Source organism: Sorex fumeus, unplaced genomic scaffold (genome assembly GCF_029834395.1).
Source record: "Sorex fumeus unplaced genomic scaffold, SorFum_2.1 ptg000006l, whole genome shotgun sequence".
Lineage (NCBI taxonomy): Eukaryota > Metazoa > Chordata > Mammalia > Eulipotyphla > Soricidae > Sorex > Sorex fumeus.
Genome location: NW_026606063.1, coordinates 38,398,280 through 38,413,614, shown reverse-complemented (window position 1 = coordinate 38,413,614; position 15,335 = coordinate 38,398,280). Strand labels below are relative to the sequence as shown.

The 15,335-nt window shown below is 52.7% G+C and overlaps 1 protein-coding gene across 3 annotated transcripts in view; it reads right to left on the bottom strand.

Annotated features, from left to right (window-relative positions):
* Nucleotides 1–8,596, bottom strand: part of RAB11FIP5 (RAB11 family interacting protein 5) — a 33,014-nt gene extending 24,418 nt beyond the window's left edge. For all 3 annotated transcript variants that reach the window (XM_056122455.1, XM_056122460.1, XM_056122467.1), the window contains exon 1: nucleotides 8,056–8,596. In XM_056122455.1, coding sequence (XP_055978430.1) covers nucleotides 8,056–8,486 — 431 coding nt within the window. In that variant the 5' untranslated portion in view covers nucleotides 8,487–8,596. The remainder of the gene's footprint in view (nucleotides 1–8,055) is intronic.
* Nucleotides 8,597–15,335: the final 6,739 nt, after the last annotated feature.

Here is a 15,335-nt window from a genome sequence, read left to right as displayed (position 1 = left end):
TGCATGCGGCCGACCTGGCCGACCCAAGTTTGATTCCTCTGCCTCTCTCGGAGAGCCCGGCAAGCTACGGAGAGTATCTCGCCCGCACGTCAAAGCCTGGCAAGCTACCCGTGACGTATTCAATATGCCAAGCACAGTAACAAGTGTCACAATGGAGACGTTACTGAGCCCGCTCGAGCAAATCGATGAACAATGGGAGGACAGTGCTACAGTGCAGTGCTTTTTGGTGGGGAGGGGGCATCCGGTGTTGCTCAGGGGTCAGGGGTTAATCTTGGCTCTGTATTCAGGAATCATTCCTAGCAGTGCTTAGAGGGGGATCATATGGGGATGCCAGGGGTTGGAGGGATGCGCAGGGGATTGAACCCAGGTTGGTCATGAGCAAGGCAAGTGCCCGACCTGCTGTACTATTTCTCCAGCTCCATTGTGTGCAGGTCTTGTCTCAAAGGCACTTGCATCCTCCTCGGGCGAGGGCTAAGCTTTTCTGTCACTAGTCTCTGCTAAGGCCCCTACCCAGACACATGGGATGCCCAGAGTAAGCTTCCTGATTGTGGAGCAAAAGCAAGAAGGAAAAGGCCCACGCCCCTCAGGATGAAGAACTGAAAGGCACGCGTGTTCTGCACCAGCAAGACAAGCATGTGAGCCACCGGGAAATACCGTCAAGTCTTATGGCAGCTGAGGCTCCCAGCCCCTGCTCCAAAGCCCAGAGGAGCAACGCTCCAAGGCACAATGCCCCTGGTGCCCCCCACCCTCTCTCCCCAACTCTTCCACTGCCCCATCCCGAGACGGAAAGAGCCACAGACCAAATGTGATTATTCCTCTACGCAGCTGTTAGGAAAAATTAAGTTATGAAATTCACATATAAATAGATGGACATGGAGAGCATCACGCAGAGTGAAATGAGTCAGAGGGAGAAGGGCAGACAGGATGATTGCACTCATTTGTGGAATATTTAAAATACACACACACACACACACACACACACACACACTATGAGATCAATATCCAAGGGCAACAGAAACAAGGGCCAGGAGGAGCGGTCCACAGTTGGAAATCTGCCTCAAATGCTGGGGCAGAAGGCAGCTGGGATAGAGAAGGGACCACTATGCCAAAGATAGTCAGAAATGATCACTCTGGATAAGAACTGCAAGCTGAAAGTAGGTAAAAGAACAAACATGGTAACCTCTCAGTACCTGTATTGCAAACCATAATGCCCTAAGGGGGAAAGAGAAAAGACAGAGACGGAGAAAGGGGGTGGAGAGAGAGAGAGAGAGAGAGACAGAGAGAGAGAGAGAGAGAGAGAGACAGACAGAGAGAGACAGACAGAGAGAGACACAGAGAGAGAGAGAGAGAACAAAGCAAAGTTCTGCCATAGAAACGACGGGCTGGGGGGAGGGTAGAAGGAGGGAAACTGAGGATACTGGTGGTAGGAAATGTATACTGGTGGAGAGATGTGTTGGAACACTGACTGAAACCCGACCATGATCAGCTTTGTATCTATCTCATGGTGACTCAATAAAAAAATTTTTTTTTTTTGCTTTTGGGGGGCCACACCCAGCGATGCTCAGGGGTTACTCCTCGCTCTGCACTCAGGAATTACTCCTGGCAGTTCTTAGGGGACCATATGGGATGCTGAGGATCGAACCTGGGTCGGCCGTGTGCAAGGCAGACGCCCTACCCGCTGTACTATTACTCCGGACCCAATCAAAAAAAATTTTTTTTAAGTTTTAAAAATGTACTGGGCCCACTCGAGCAAATCGATGAACAACAGGAGGACAGTGACAGTGACAGCGATCACTTCTATAGGCCATGCCTCACAGGACAAGCAAGTCATGCTAACCACTGGGGAGAAGAGAAGCAGCTGCAAGAGGGAAGCTACTGGCCATCTGGTCCTGAGCTCAGCTGAATGATGGGCAACACGGGGTGCTGAGACAGGCCACGTGGCAATGACGAGCACAGAAGGGCCCTCCCAGCAGGGCTCGGGTAGCTCAGGTCTAGAACCTGGCGCTGTTCGGGGGCCATGTTTACAGGGTACTAGGACTCGAACTCCAGCCCTCCAGTGCCAGGCTTGGGCTCCATCCCTTGAGTTCTCCCCTGCCCAAAAAGAGCAGAGAACCACTGGCAAGGGGTAGGGAGGGGGGGCGGGGGAGCGATGGTGCAGCAGATGGGGCACTTGCCTTGCATACAGCCAACCTGGATTTGATTCCCAGCACCCCACTGGGTCCCCACCCACCCTGACCAAGCACTGCCAGCAGAAATTCCTGAGAGTAGAGCCAGGAAGAAGCCCTGAGCATCACTGGGTATGGCTCCCAAACAAAATCAAAACCATAAATAAGCCAGGATGCCGACCTGGGTTCGATTCCTCCACCCCTCTCAGAGAGCCCAGCAAGCTACCGAGAGTATCTCTCCCGCACGGCAAAGCCTGGCAAGCTCCCCGTGGCGTATTCGATATGCCAAACACAGTAACAACAAATTTGTTGTGAGACGTTACTGGTGCCCACTCCAGCAAATCGATGAATAACAGGAGGGCAGTGCTACAGTGCTAAAGTTCAACTCTGCGGTGGAGGGTGCCTTCAGGAAAGTCACTTTGCCTCGCTGGGCCTGTTTCCCTGCCTGTTAAACCCAGTGACAAGACCTGTGCGTCCGCCCAGGGGCTCCAGGAGCTCAGGGAAATCAAGTCCTTCTTCAGCACTGAGAAAGGGCTCGGAGATGGCCAGCCCTGAGCAGCCAGGCAGGAAGGAGCCTCTGAAACAGCGGGTCCTGAGAGGCCACATGAGGTCACAGAGAACATCAGAGGCAGCTGGATGGCGGGAGGACTGGCCTGGCAGTCCTTGGTCCATGTCCCCTCCTCAAGTGCCTGGACAAAGTGCCCCGTGGCTGTCAGCTCTGGTTAGGCCCCAGCACACGGCACTTAGTGATGGGCCCTCCTCCAAGTGGGGGTGCTCTGGCCTCTGCACAAGACACCACCCTCCAGGCATGCGGGCTGGACAGCAGGCTGGAGTGTCCGTGTCCACCTCTCTTGCAGCCGCTCCCAACCCCACCTCCCCTAAGGCGCCTCATGGCCTCTGTATGGGAGAAGAGTCTGATTCAAACAAACCTCTGCATCAGCGCATCCCGCAAGGCCCCCAACCCGGCCCAAAAGTCATCCTTCCCACACCAAAATCCCACAGAGATCTCTGGAGGCACAGAGGACCCCCACGTGCCCTCTCTTCTGTACCCCCAAATCCTACAGCTCTGCAGGCTGCCAGGGTCTAACAGGAACCCTACAGGACTCCCCTTCTGTGCCCACCCAGCACCCCTCCTTGCTCTCCCTCCCCAGGCTCATCGGGGTGCTTCTGGCTCCGCCTTTAGAATCCCTGGCCTCAGGCTCTGTCCCCTCCCCACCCTTCATGTCAGTTGAAGGTCAAGAGTGGCAAGTGACAAGGCTTGAAGCTCAGAAGTGCAGCCCCCTAGGAAGGGGGCGGGGGGGGAGGGGGACACTGCTCACGGCCCCCCTGGGAGATGCCTGGGTCCCATCCGCTCTCCCTGCTCCTAAGGAAGAGAAAACATCTGCCAGAGCTGCCAGCGCCCCCCAGGGCTGCCAGTGCCCCCACTCCCAGGGCTGCCAGCGCCCCCCAGGACTCATTTTGATGACGGGCCGAGCGGCTTCATGGCGACAGCGTCCTGCAGAGAACTGACTCTGCGCGAGCGGCTGGGAAAGGGACCGATTCCCAGGGAGCTCCTGTCATTGTGTCCTTTATCTCCCGGGGGCAGGGTGGGGGCGGCAGGGGAAACATCTGGACAAGGCCAGACAAGCCACTGGGCCCAGGCGGGAGGACCCCAGCCATTCTAGCATCACAGGAAAGCGGCCGCCCTCAAGGTCACAGGGATGGCGGCCAGCTGAGTCGGCTGCAGCAGCAGAGGCGCTGTCCCTGGCTGGCCAGAGGTGGGGGGAGAAGGAACCGAAAGCCACAAGGGCTGGCCGGGCAGAAGGTTCACCGCCCCACCCGCCACCACCCCCCCCACACCAGATGCAGGGATCCTGCAGCTCCAGCAAACCCCAATAAAAAGCTGCCCCCATCACTCAGCGAGACGCGGCTTGGGCACCCTAATAACAGGGTCCAGCCAGCTCCACGCCCTCCCTTCAGCCAGAGCAGACTCCCCAGAAGCAGGGCAGGCCTCCCCCTCCAGATCTGGGGCCAGCCCGGAGCCCACGGCAGGCCCTGCTGGACCTGACTGCTCCCACAGGAGCAGCTGGACCCGACCAGGGAGAAGGCAGCGGGGTCTGCACCAGCACCTACTAACGGGGCCGCCAGGGAGCTGAGGGGAGGGTAGAACCCCTCAGAGACCAACTCTTTCCTTTGGTGGTCTCTCCCAGTACCCCAAAGTCCTCCAGGATGACTCAGACCATTGTGAGCAGCCAGGCAAAAGACTCTGGCCTCAAACCTACATCCTCTGTGGCCCTGGGCTTCCCAGAGGCACCCCAAAATCCAGTGACTCAGGTTTGGCCAGGGAAGCCTCTCAGGCAGCCGCTCCACAGTCATACTACTTTCACTCCTGGTGATGCAAAAGAATCAAGTAGTCCCGACTCAAACCAAGCCCCTGGCCTCAGCCTCCCCAAGCACCCAGACTTGAACACCGATCTGAGCCCAAGAGAGGCACTGTTCTCTTCCGCTCAGAGCACGGATGGGGTATGTCTAAGAGGGAGCTGGAGGTAAAAAAAAAAAAAAAAAAGACAGAAAAGAGGGGCTGGAGCAATAGCACAGCCAGTGAGGCATTTACTTTGCACACAACCAACCCACATTTGATCTCTGACATCCCACCTGGTCCCTTCAGCTGCTGGGAGTGATCCCTGAGCACAGAGCTGGGACTAAATCCTGAGCACAGCTGGGTGTAATCTCAAAAAACAAAAAAGTAAAGAGATTGTGGAAAAAAGTATCTCAGAATTTTCCGAACCATGATGTTTGAAGTCTGGCTTCACCAAGGGAGAGGGCCAAAACAGTTTAGCTTCCTTCTGAAAATTCTCTCTTACAATCGGTGGAAGGTTCCAGTGAAACCCCTCACTCGGCCCTACCCTACCCCTACTGACCAAGGAGCATCAAAGGCTTGTTGGAGTATCGCCCGCTCCAGGAGCCACCCGCACCTACAGAGCAGGGCCCCTATATACCAATATTTTGCAAACTTGCATGTGCCTGGAACTACACTAAGGCTTTTGCAGATGCTATCTTATTAACCTGCGCAAGTCTGTGATGAGTATCACAACCTTTGTAGAAATGAGGAAACAGTCAAGAATTTGCCTGCAGAACTGGGAATGAAGCTCCAGCCTTAGATCCTCTACCACTGGGCTCTCCTACCTCCCCTGGGACCAGCCCCTAGCAAGGCTGCAGGCTTAGTTGGGCCTATCTTTGGGACTGATTGCACTGGTCCCCCAAGCCCAGTCCTAGTTCTCCAGCTTCTAGAAGCAGAAAGGACGGTGGAGGGATTCAAAGGGCCAGCCCATTTCACCAGTAGCGCTCACAGGCCACTGTGTACCTCCACCCACAGTCCTGGGGCTTCCCTGATCTCTTAGTTCTGCTAGGCATCCCCCAGAATGAGAGAGGATCTTCTAGGACAAGGGACAGCTCCTAGGCCAAAGCTGCCACCCCCACCCCTCTCTCCATCACTTGCTCATCTCCCCCCCAACACATCCACCTTGGGAAAGATTAATTAATCCACCCCCCTTACAGAGGAGAAAGTTGAGGCTCCAAGAACTTACTCGACTTGCCACTTAGGAGTCCCTTTGGGACCAGATTCTGCACCTTGCAAGTCTGCCATCCTTTCCTCTAAACCGTGCCCCAGCCCCTCCCCAGGCTGGCCCCCCTCTCAGTGGCATCTGCCCTCCTACAAACCATCGCAGCTGGTGACGGGGCTCAGGAGCCAATACCACATGTGCCCTCCTTTACTCCAAAGTGGACAAGGTCACACCCTTCCTCTCGGCCTGGCCCTCTCCCTCAGAGCAGGGTGCAGACCCCCAGGTTTGCAGACCCCTGGGCATCCGGGACCGGCCAGGAGCACAGGCCGGAGCCCTGCCTGCACTGGGCAGCGGTCCCCTCCCAACTCAGCGGGCGTCAGCTCCTGCGCATGGCAGCGCCTATCCACTTCAAACTTTCCCTCTGTTCCCCACACTGCCTCGACTCTATAAATAACCGGGCCCATGCTTCAGAGGAAAGGCAGCCAGGTGGGTGTGGAAAAAGCCTGGTGGAAAGAATGACTTGTAAAAAAGTAGATTAAGGAGCCCATTCAGAGCGAGGAATGACATGTCGCACTCCCCTGGAAGGGACGACGGTCCTTGGCTGAAAACCGGGGCCACCTGGACCTACAGACACGGCCAGCTCTGCTCAGGAAGATCCCGAGGCCAGAAGAGACCAAAGGCAGGAGCTAAACCGAAATTACACACCCAGAACACAGCCCCGGCAGTGACCTCACAGAAGTCCCTCCCCAAACGCCCAGACATGTGTGTTTGCTGCCCCCCAACTTCCCCCAGATGTATCCTCCACCAGCCTGCTCAGAGTGGCTTGGGCAGTGGAGGCTCAGGGGCTGGGAGGGATTTGGGGACTGGAAAGTCTTCAGCAAAAAAGCAAGAGCAGAGAGATCCAGGCGGGGAGCTTTCCGAACCACCTTCTTGGGCTCCTGGAGCCAGAAACGCGAGGACAGAAAAAAACGGGAGGAAAAAAACCAAAACAAAATAAAACAGGGCCAGGCGAGACCACATGACCCCACACCCATAACCAAACAGCAAGTCATGAGGGAAGGACAGGAGGCCAGGAGGCGAAGGCAACTGGAACCCGGCCTGTGATAACCTGCTTCCACCCCAGGCCACAGGAGCTGCGAAGCCCTGCCCCTGCCCATATTTTGAAAACATTCAAGGTCAGATGCCTTTCCTTCCCAATCCTGTGTCCTGCGGGTCTGCACCAGGCCCCTCCACCCCTCTCAGGCAAACCTTTCCAGCACCTATCCCCACCTTCCTCTCTCGCTCCCGCAGGGGGCAGGAGAGATGCCACGCCCCCAGCCCAGGTCACCATCGAAGAAGATTCAAGGCAGGTTGTTAAACCTTGGGGACTGGCTTCCAAATCCTGCCCAAATCCAAAACAGGAAATGGGGCTCCAAACGCGAAGCCTTGATCTGAGCACTGGGAGCTGCCAAAATAAATGATTTAAAACACACATACACAGCGCGCGCACACACACACACACACACACACAAAAACACTGGACCTCAGAGGTGGAACGGGGCTGGAAACTACCGAGTGTGAACCAGGCCACCGCCTCCACCTCTGCCAGGACAGGCGGACACTGGAAGGAGGCGGCCTGCGTGTTTACTTGCTCAGGAGCCCCTCCTGCTCTGTGGGGGGTCCCGGGAGGGGAGCGCAAGGTCCAACAGGGCAGTCTCCAGACACCGTGGCCGGTGCAGCAGGAGGCAGGACGCCTTGCCCTCTGCAGAACGGGGAACCTCCCACTCTGGGTTCAGTCTAGCCCAGGAAGACGCCTCCGCACCTTCCTCCTCCTCCTGGCGGCCTCTCCCCTGCCCTGCGGGCCTAGGCTGGGTGCTTGATGCCCAGTTTCCCTTCAGTTCGAGGAAGCAGAAATACCCACCCCACCCCACCCCCAAGATTTTCCTCGTTGGAGGGTTCCCACAGTCAAGTGTCTGGCTCCACAACGTCGGGATCCCAGTCACAACTTGAGTCCACCAGCGACTCCCAAGCCACCTCTGGCTGGACCACCCTGAGGCTTCCCGAGGAACCCCCATCACCGCCCGTCCCCCACCCCGGCCACTCCCGTGGACTAAGCACCGCAGAGCGCGCGGTGGACAGGGCAGGGCACACGGGACCCAGGAATGCAAAGAACCAACTTGTCGGTTTACGCCCTTGGGCGCGAGGCAAAAGGTGCACCGGCCCGACTCATCGAGGAGGTTCTGAGGTTGGGGGGGGGGGTGTCCCGCTCGCTCCTCCCACCCACCCACCCCACCCTACCCCGCCCGGCCAAGGTCCTTAACCGTTTCCGCGCCCACCCCCCACCCACGCCGCCCGCGCCCCTCACTCACTGCGTGTGCTGGGCGCGGCCTGCGCCGAAGACCTCGTCCAGCGCCACGGTGGCCTGGCCCAGGAACTTGTCCACGCCGATGAGCGAGCGGTGCATGGTGGTGAGCACCAGCTCGCAGGCGCCGGCCGCACCCGCGGCCCAGGGCGCCGGGCCCGCGTCGGCCTCCTGCGCCCGCAGCAGCCCGTCCAGGGCTCCGGGCGGCAGCTCGAAGGAGCACTCCTCGCGCCACTCGGGGCATCCCGGGGTCTTCTCCACCACCGACGTGCTGTACTTCTCGCGGCCCACCTGGATCACCGTGTACGCGTCGCTGGTGCTGCCCGCGCCCGAGCTCTTGCCGCGCAGCCCCCGGGCCCGCAGCACCGTCACCTGGACGTGCGTGGGGAGCCAGCGGGACGGCCCCGTCGCCGGCTCGGCGTCCCGCACCAAGGCCATGACGCGGGGAAGCGGGTCCGGCGGGCGAGGGCAGGCCGGGGGGCGCGACACGCGGCCCACGGTGCTCACCGGCCCGGCTGGGAGCGCCGCCGCCGCCGCCGCTGCGGGCCGGGCTGGGCTGGGCTGAGCCGGCCACGCCGCGACGTCAGCGCCCCGCCCCCGGGCCCGCCCCGCGCCCGGTCCGCGTCCCCGGCCCGCGCCCCGCGCCCCGCGCCCCCGACCCGCGCCCCCCTGGGCCCGCGCGACGCCGCCCGGAGAGATGCCCCGAGCGGGAGTGGGCGGCTGGCGCGGCGCGCGACTCCGCAGGAGGGTGGGCGGGGCTCCCTGCTGGCCACTCCCACCTTACCCCCCCACCACCCTGCACCCGCCTAGTCTCAGGGCTGCGCGACCACCCGGTGGGTGGGGTCTGAAATGCCCGCTCCCCAGTTTCCCGGCCAATGCCCTCCCCCCCCATCTTCCTTCGAAATAAGCTCCTCGTTCCGGAAAGCTGTCTCTTGGCCCGCGGTGGGCACTGCCTCCCAGAGGGGCCAGCGGGGCGGGTGCTGGTCCTGCGAATCTATCTATATGCCCGCGTGAAAGCCGTGAGCGATGAGTCCCGCTCTGCCACGTGACGGTCCCCCTCCCCGCGTCCGCGACCTGGAAGCGGCGGGGGTGGGGGGTGGTAGGGTGGGGGGCGCGGTGCCGCCCCTATCGCCTCGAGCGCGGGCGGGACCCCCGATGCGGTGACAGCGCTGGCGCTCAGGCCAGAGAGCTTGCCCTTGGACGCTGCTCGGAGTGCAGAATGATGAATAAATGAGTAACCACATTAATATTTAAGGGCTCCCTCGGAGTTCTGGGGTTCCTGCGTTCCTGAGTTGGGGGAAATTAGAGGCTGGGGTGAGGGTATGCATTTAGCCATAGCTTTTACCCCATTATCAAAGTGTCTACTGATGTGACTGTGTGCATCGTCCAAGGTATTACTTGGTTTGTTCCAAAAAACAACAATGGCTAATAGTTCTAGATGTTGCATTTCGGCTAGCGCCAGCTCGTGTACTTAATATGCATTACCTCACTTTATCCTCACAGCACCCTTGTGGGCTGACTATGGTTTTTAGCCCTATTTCCCAGCAAATAAAATTGCAGCTTAGAAAGGTTAACCTGCCTGTGTTCTGTAATTGGTGGGGGTGAGATGTAAATCCATACAGAGCTTGTACTTCTAAAATAATTTTTTAATAAAGTGCAACGGACATGGTAGTTTTAAAAAAATTTAAATAGGGGGCCAGAGCAATAGATCAGCAACTAGGGTGCTTGCCATCCATGTATGTAGCCAAGCCAAGTTCAATCCCCCGCACCCCATATGGTCCCCTTAGAAATGAGCAATGTTAGGAGTGATCCCTGGAGTGCAGATCCAGGAGTAAGATCTGAGCACTGCTGGGTGTGGCCCCAAACCAAAAATAAGTATAATTAAATAAAAATACTTATAATGAAAATCAAAAAATTCCCTCTGTTCATCCCTCCAAGAGAGTTACAGCCTCAGTTAACTACTGTTTTTATATAAAACGTTTACAAAGTTATGACTGAATTGAGACTGGCCACTATCTACTATCTTCCGGGATTTTAACTCACACCTACTTCCTTCCCTCACTCTTGTTAATTTTCAGCCCTCTGTTAGACATCTTTATGGTTGAACCCTTTATTTCTTCTTGGAGACACTCTCCATGCACTCGTGGCATTCCCAGACTCAATGAAATAAGGATGCCCAAATCCCATATTCCTGGACCATATTCCTCCCCCGACCCTCCCAAGGCTCTAATGGAGGAAACCAGGACACAGGAGACCCCTGAGAGCACATCTAACTTCAGTCTCATTCTGACAGTCCCCCATGTTAAATGATCGTCAGAAGATTGGGGTGAGAGTTGCGGGCACAAGCCCTCAAAACCTGTGTCCCTATAGACAGCACCTCTCTTTGGAGAGAGGCAGACCCGGGTAGGGATCTGGGCCCTCTGCCCTTCAGCACCCACAGGCCCTGAAGTTCAGTCAGATCTCTGACCTCTTAGCCTCAGTTCCTCCTCCATAAAAAGGGATCATGACCCCTGCCTTCAAACAGGTGCTGAGAAGATTGCGTGAGAAAGTAATGCCAACCTCTTTAATGCAGTGGCACCCATCACAAATGACCACAAGGCATCGTGTGCAACTTTTTCCCCCCTGGTTATATAAGTAACTTGGTCTCATCTCAACTTTGGAACCCACTGCAACAAGGATGTGGAACTGACCTGGATTTATCTATTCTCAACACTGTGAGACCAGTTCTAAGAAATAACTGTACAAATCAACTAGTGAATGGTGGAATGTCTCAAGATATGCCAAAGGTAGGACAAAGGGGAGCAAAAAATCTGTTACTCCCAAGTATGTCTTTAGCAAAAAGTTAATTCATGGGCAGGGCCCTGCAGGCAGAATGGAAGTTATCTATAAAGACATAGTTACACATTTGCACATCTTCCTTAAGGCCATCTACCAGGGAAGATCTGATCAGTGGAGAAGGAAGAATTTAAATTGTTTTTCTTTCTCTTTTTGGTTAACCTTCCTAAACTTGACCTTCCCTTTCTTCTTCCAAAAGTCTTATCCTAGCTAAGCCATTTAATGATAGCATGTGACTATATTTCTTAATTTTGAGCCATACCCAGCAGTGCATAGGGGTTACTCCCTTTGCCTTATGTGGTGGGGTTATTTTTGGTGGTGCTTCCTTCCTCAAGCCCCTTTGAGCTATATCCCTGACCCAGGACATTTATTAATAAAATTTCCTTTACTTTTCCTGTTAAAAATTAATTTATAAAAGCATAAGAAAGTAAATAAGAAGAAATAAAAGTAGGTTATAATCTCACCAACCAGAAAGAAGCTCTAGTGAAAATTTCTGTTTCTTTCTAGTCTTTAAGCTATTATGCTGTATTTTGATTGTGAGGCAGGAAAAGGGGTTGGTTTGTGGGATTTGAACTCCTACGTCTACCATTTACTATAATATAAATATTATATATTTATAATATATAAATATATGATATATAAAAATTATAAATATTAGAAATATAAATATGATCCCAGTTATATCTGAAGACAACTAAGACAGCATCTCTTGCATCTTCAGCTTGAGTGATGAGGTAACCAACGCACAAAGAGTTTGCTTAATTTCCCCCAAGTCTCTAACTGGAAATAAAGTCCTAGCAGGTCTGAGTGGAAGCTGCCTGCAGCACTTGCCCTCAAACTCGTTTGCTGATCCCCTAAGCACTTAATACAAAAGCAATAGAGTAGAAAGTGTTGTCAGACCCACTTATTTTTTTTTAAATGAATCACCATGAGGTACAGTTACAGACTTACAAACTTTCGTGCTTATGTTTCAGTCATACAATGACCGAGTACCCATCCCTCCACCAGTGCCCATTCTCCATCACCAATGATCCCAGTATCCCTCCCACCACCCCACCCCATCCCCCCCACCCCACCCCGCCTCTGTGGCAGGACATTCCCTTTTGCTCTCTCTCTCCTTTTGGGTGTTGTGGTTTGCAATATAGCAGACCCACTTTTTTAAGTGAAGAAGCTGAGAGGTGAAAAAGGCAAACAGGTTTACAGGGTAAAGCTACCCCTCTAAGAATGGATTCTCCAGAGACGGCCCTGGAGACCCTGGAAAAATGGATCAAGGCAAGTACTGTCAGGAGCACAGAGACCAGCCCTACTAGAGGCAGATCGTCCGAAGAGGAGCTGTATTGACTACCGGATTTATGTTTTAAACCAGAAAATGTTTTAAATGTATAATCCCATATTTATAATGTTGGTCACAACATTATGATTATTCCTTGTCTGTAGGTTAATATTTTTCACCATTTGTGAAGAAACGTTATAACAAGTTAAATGTCAAGAAAGAAAGAAAGAGAGAGAGAGAGAGAGAGGAAAGAAAGAAAGAAAGAAAGAAAGAAAGAAAGAAAGAAAGAAAAGAGAAAAAGAATGGATTCTCCTTAGAGCCCGAGAGAGCGCTCAATGGTTTGAGCAGCTGAGCACATGTTTCACATGTGGGAGGCCTGAATTTGGTCCCAGTTCCCAACACACAGTCCCTGATCACCACCAGGAGCAAGCCTTGAGCACTGCTGGGTGTGGCCCAAAAATTGGAAGGAAAAGGAATGTATTCCCCAAGTGCTTTGCAAATGAAGATTTCTTTGCCAAACTACAACATACATTGTCAATCTCCTTGAATGGGTTTGTTTCCTCCATTTCCCAGCCCTCCGCCCTGTCTGGACCGATTCTCTCTACCTTCCCCTCCCCAAGGAGGAGCAAGACTCGGGGAGAGAGGGCAAAGGGGAAGGCAGATGGGCTGCTCCACTCTCCTTCCCTCTGCCCTGACCCACAGAGTTTGGCAAGTTTATGCTTCCTGCCACACAGGATTGCCACACTGGGAGGAGGGCAGTGAAAACTCTGAAGAGCCACGGCCAGGTCATTTGGTCCAAGAAGGAAAGGGCAGGGTCAGCTAGCTGTCGGTGGCAGAGAAAAGACAGAAACTGGTAAGCACAAGGCCAGGACATGGAGGGCTGTGTTTTCTCTCCCAGAAGACAGGGCCACCCAACGCACCCACTGTAGCCTACTTTAGGGTTAGATGAAAGGTCCCCTTTCTTCCTCTGCATGGCTCCCTCCAGGACCTTGTGAGCTCAGACCTCCCAAGTCCCTTAGGGACAGCTCTTGCTTTACGACTGGTTCTTGGTGTCATTTCCCTCTGCAGCATGAGCCCATTCACCCTCCCACACAGACACTATAAATATCCACACATCCCCCCAGGCATCTCTGCTCCTTTCCCTAGCCGACTCCCACAGCCCAGGTTCAAATCCAGGCGCCACCACTTAAAGAAATATAAGCTTGGACAAATTACTGAGCCGGACTGAGCTTCAATTTCAACACCTATAAAACGCAGATAATCATAGGAAATCACCTCATCTGACGGGCTAGCTGAACACACCCTAAGTTATAATGAGCATTTTCATCTTTGAAATCTTGGCTGAAAGCAAAAGATTGTGACTCTTTGTTGTGTCATATGCATTTCTTTGATTGCCAGTGAAATTGAACAGTTTTTTTTAAATTATTAGTCATTTGTATTTCCTCTCTTAATGAAATATCTGTTATCTTTATTTCTTGCCATTTAAAAAAAATATTTCGAACCACACCCAGGTGCTTGGGGGCTACTCCCGGCTCTGTGGGTTGCTCCTGGCAGTGCTTGAGCATCAAACCCAAAACTCCTGCATGCAAAGCGTGTGCTCAGCATGTTGGACTCTCTCAGCTCTAAGATACTTTCTATGCCTACTTTTCTTTGAAGGCTTATGAATTCATATTAATCCATTCTGTGTTAAGAATAATATAACACTGATGAGAGTAGACTATAGACCAAACAAGATTGCCACTCAATGTCTCTTTTGCAAAGCACAGCACTCAAAAGGAGAGAGATAACAAAAGGGAATGTCCTGCCACAGAGGTAGGGTGGGATGGAGGGATGGGGGGGGGGGGAGGAAGGGATACTGTGACTGGTGGTGGTGGAGAATGGGCACTGGTGGAGAGATGGGTATTTGATCATTGTATAACTGAAACCCAAGCACAAAAATTTGTAAGTCTACAAATGTACCTCATGGTGTTTCACTAATAAAAATTTAAGAAAAAAAATTAAAAAAAGAATAATAACACTAACATTATGTCTTTTATGTTATGTTTGACATGAGGAGTTATATAATCAAATCCTTAATATTTTTTCATTATTTCATGCATAAGACTTCCTACTTTACAGAATCAGTAACAGCTACTCAAAGTCTAGGTTTTAAGTTTGGCCTGTACTTTGTTGTTTGATTCTCTTTAAATTATTTTAGAAACTATTTTGGTAAATTATTTGAGATAAAACTCTAAACACATCTCTCCCCCGAGTTATTCAACAGTTAAGTTTCCTGGTTCTTTTGTTTGTCTTCTGTTTATTTGTTTGGGGGGGGCACTCCTTGGAGTGACCAGGAGACTATGTTGTTCCAGGGAAGAAATCGAGGGGTCCACTCCAATCCTTTGAGATTTCTCCCCCGCCCAAGTTTATCAGTTCTTACTGCTGATCCCTACAACAATAATTTTCTCAAGTAACTCTTTTTCTTTTTTTTAGTCACACCTGGTGATGCACAGGGTTACTCCTGGCTCTGCACTCAGGAATTACTTCTGGCAGTGTTCAGGGGACCATATGGGTTGCTGGGAATTGAACTCTTGTCAGCTGCATGCAAGGCAAACGTCCTACCTGCTGTGCTTAGCGCTCCAACCCCTTATTTAACTCTTATACTAAGAGAAGCCTGAACTTCTCTTTGGGGTGAGGAAGAGGGCATGGGGAAGTGTCAGAGATTGAACCCAGGGCCTCAGACATACAAGGCAAATTTTTTCTACTGTTGAGCTACATTCCTAGACCCAGACTCTCAACTTTGTATTCTGTTCCACTGAGATTTATCTCTTGCTGCTGGTGACATTCTATTTTAACTATTTTTTTTTTGCCTCCTAAATGCCTTATTACAATGGAAGAAGAAGAACCTTCATCTTTTGTTTCAGACTTCATAGTTACTCTCTTTTGTGTGTTCATTCATATAAACTCTAATTATTTCTAACATTGTGAGGGAAAGTTGACATCTGTGTAAATAATAATCATTGAAATAATTGCAATATACCACCTAGCTATACTCTATAAGACAAGGATCTCCTCTTTCCACTACTATTCAAAGTTGTGCTAGAACTGTACCCACTCCCCACCACTAACCATGCCAAGGCCTCAACTCCACCACCTCACAAACATTCTCTGCAGAGACACCACGATTATGATCACGATCA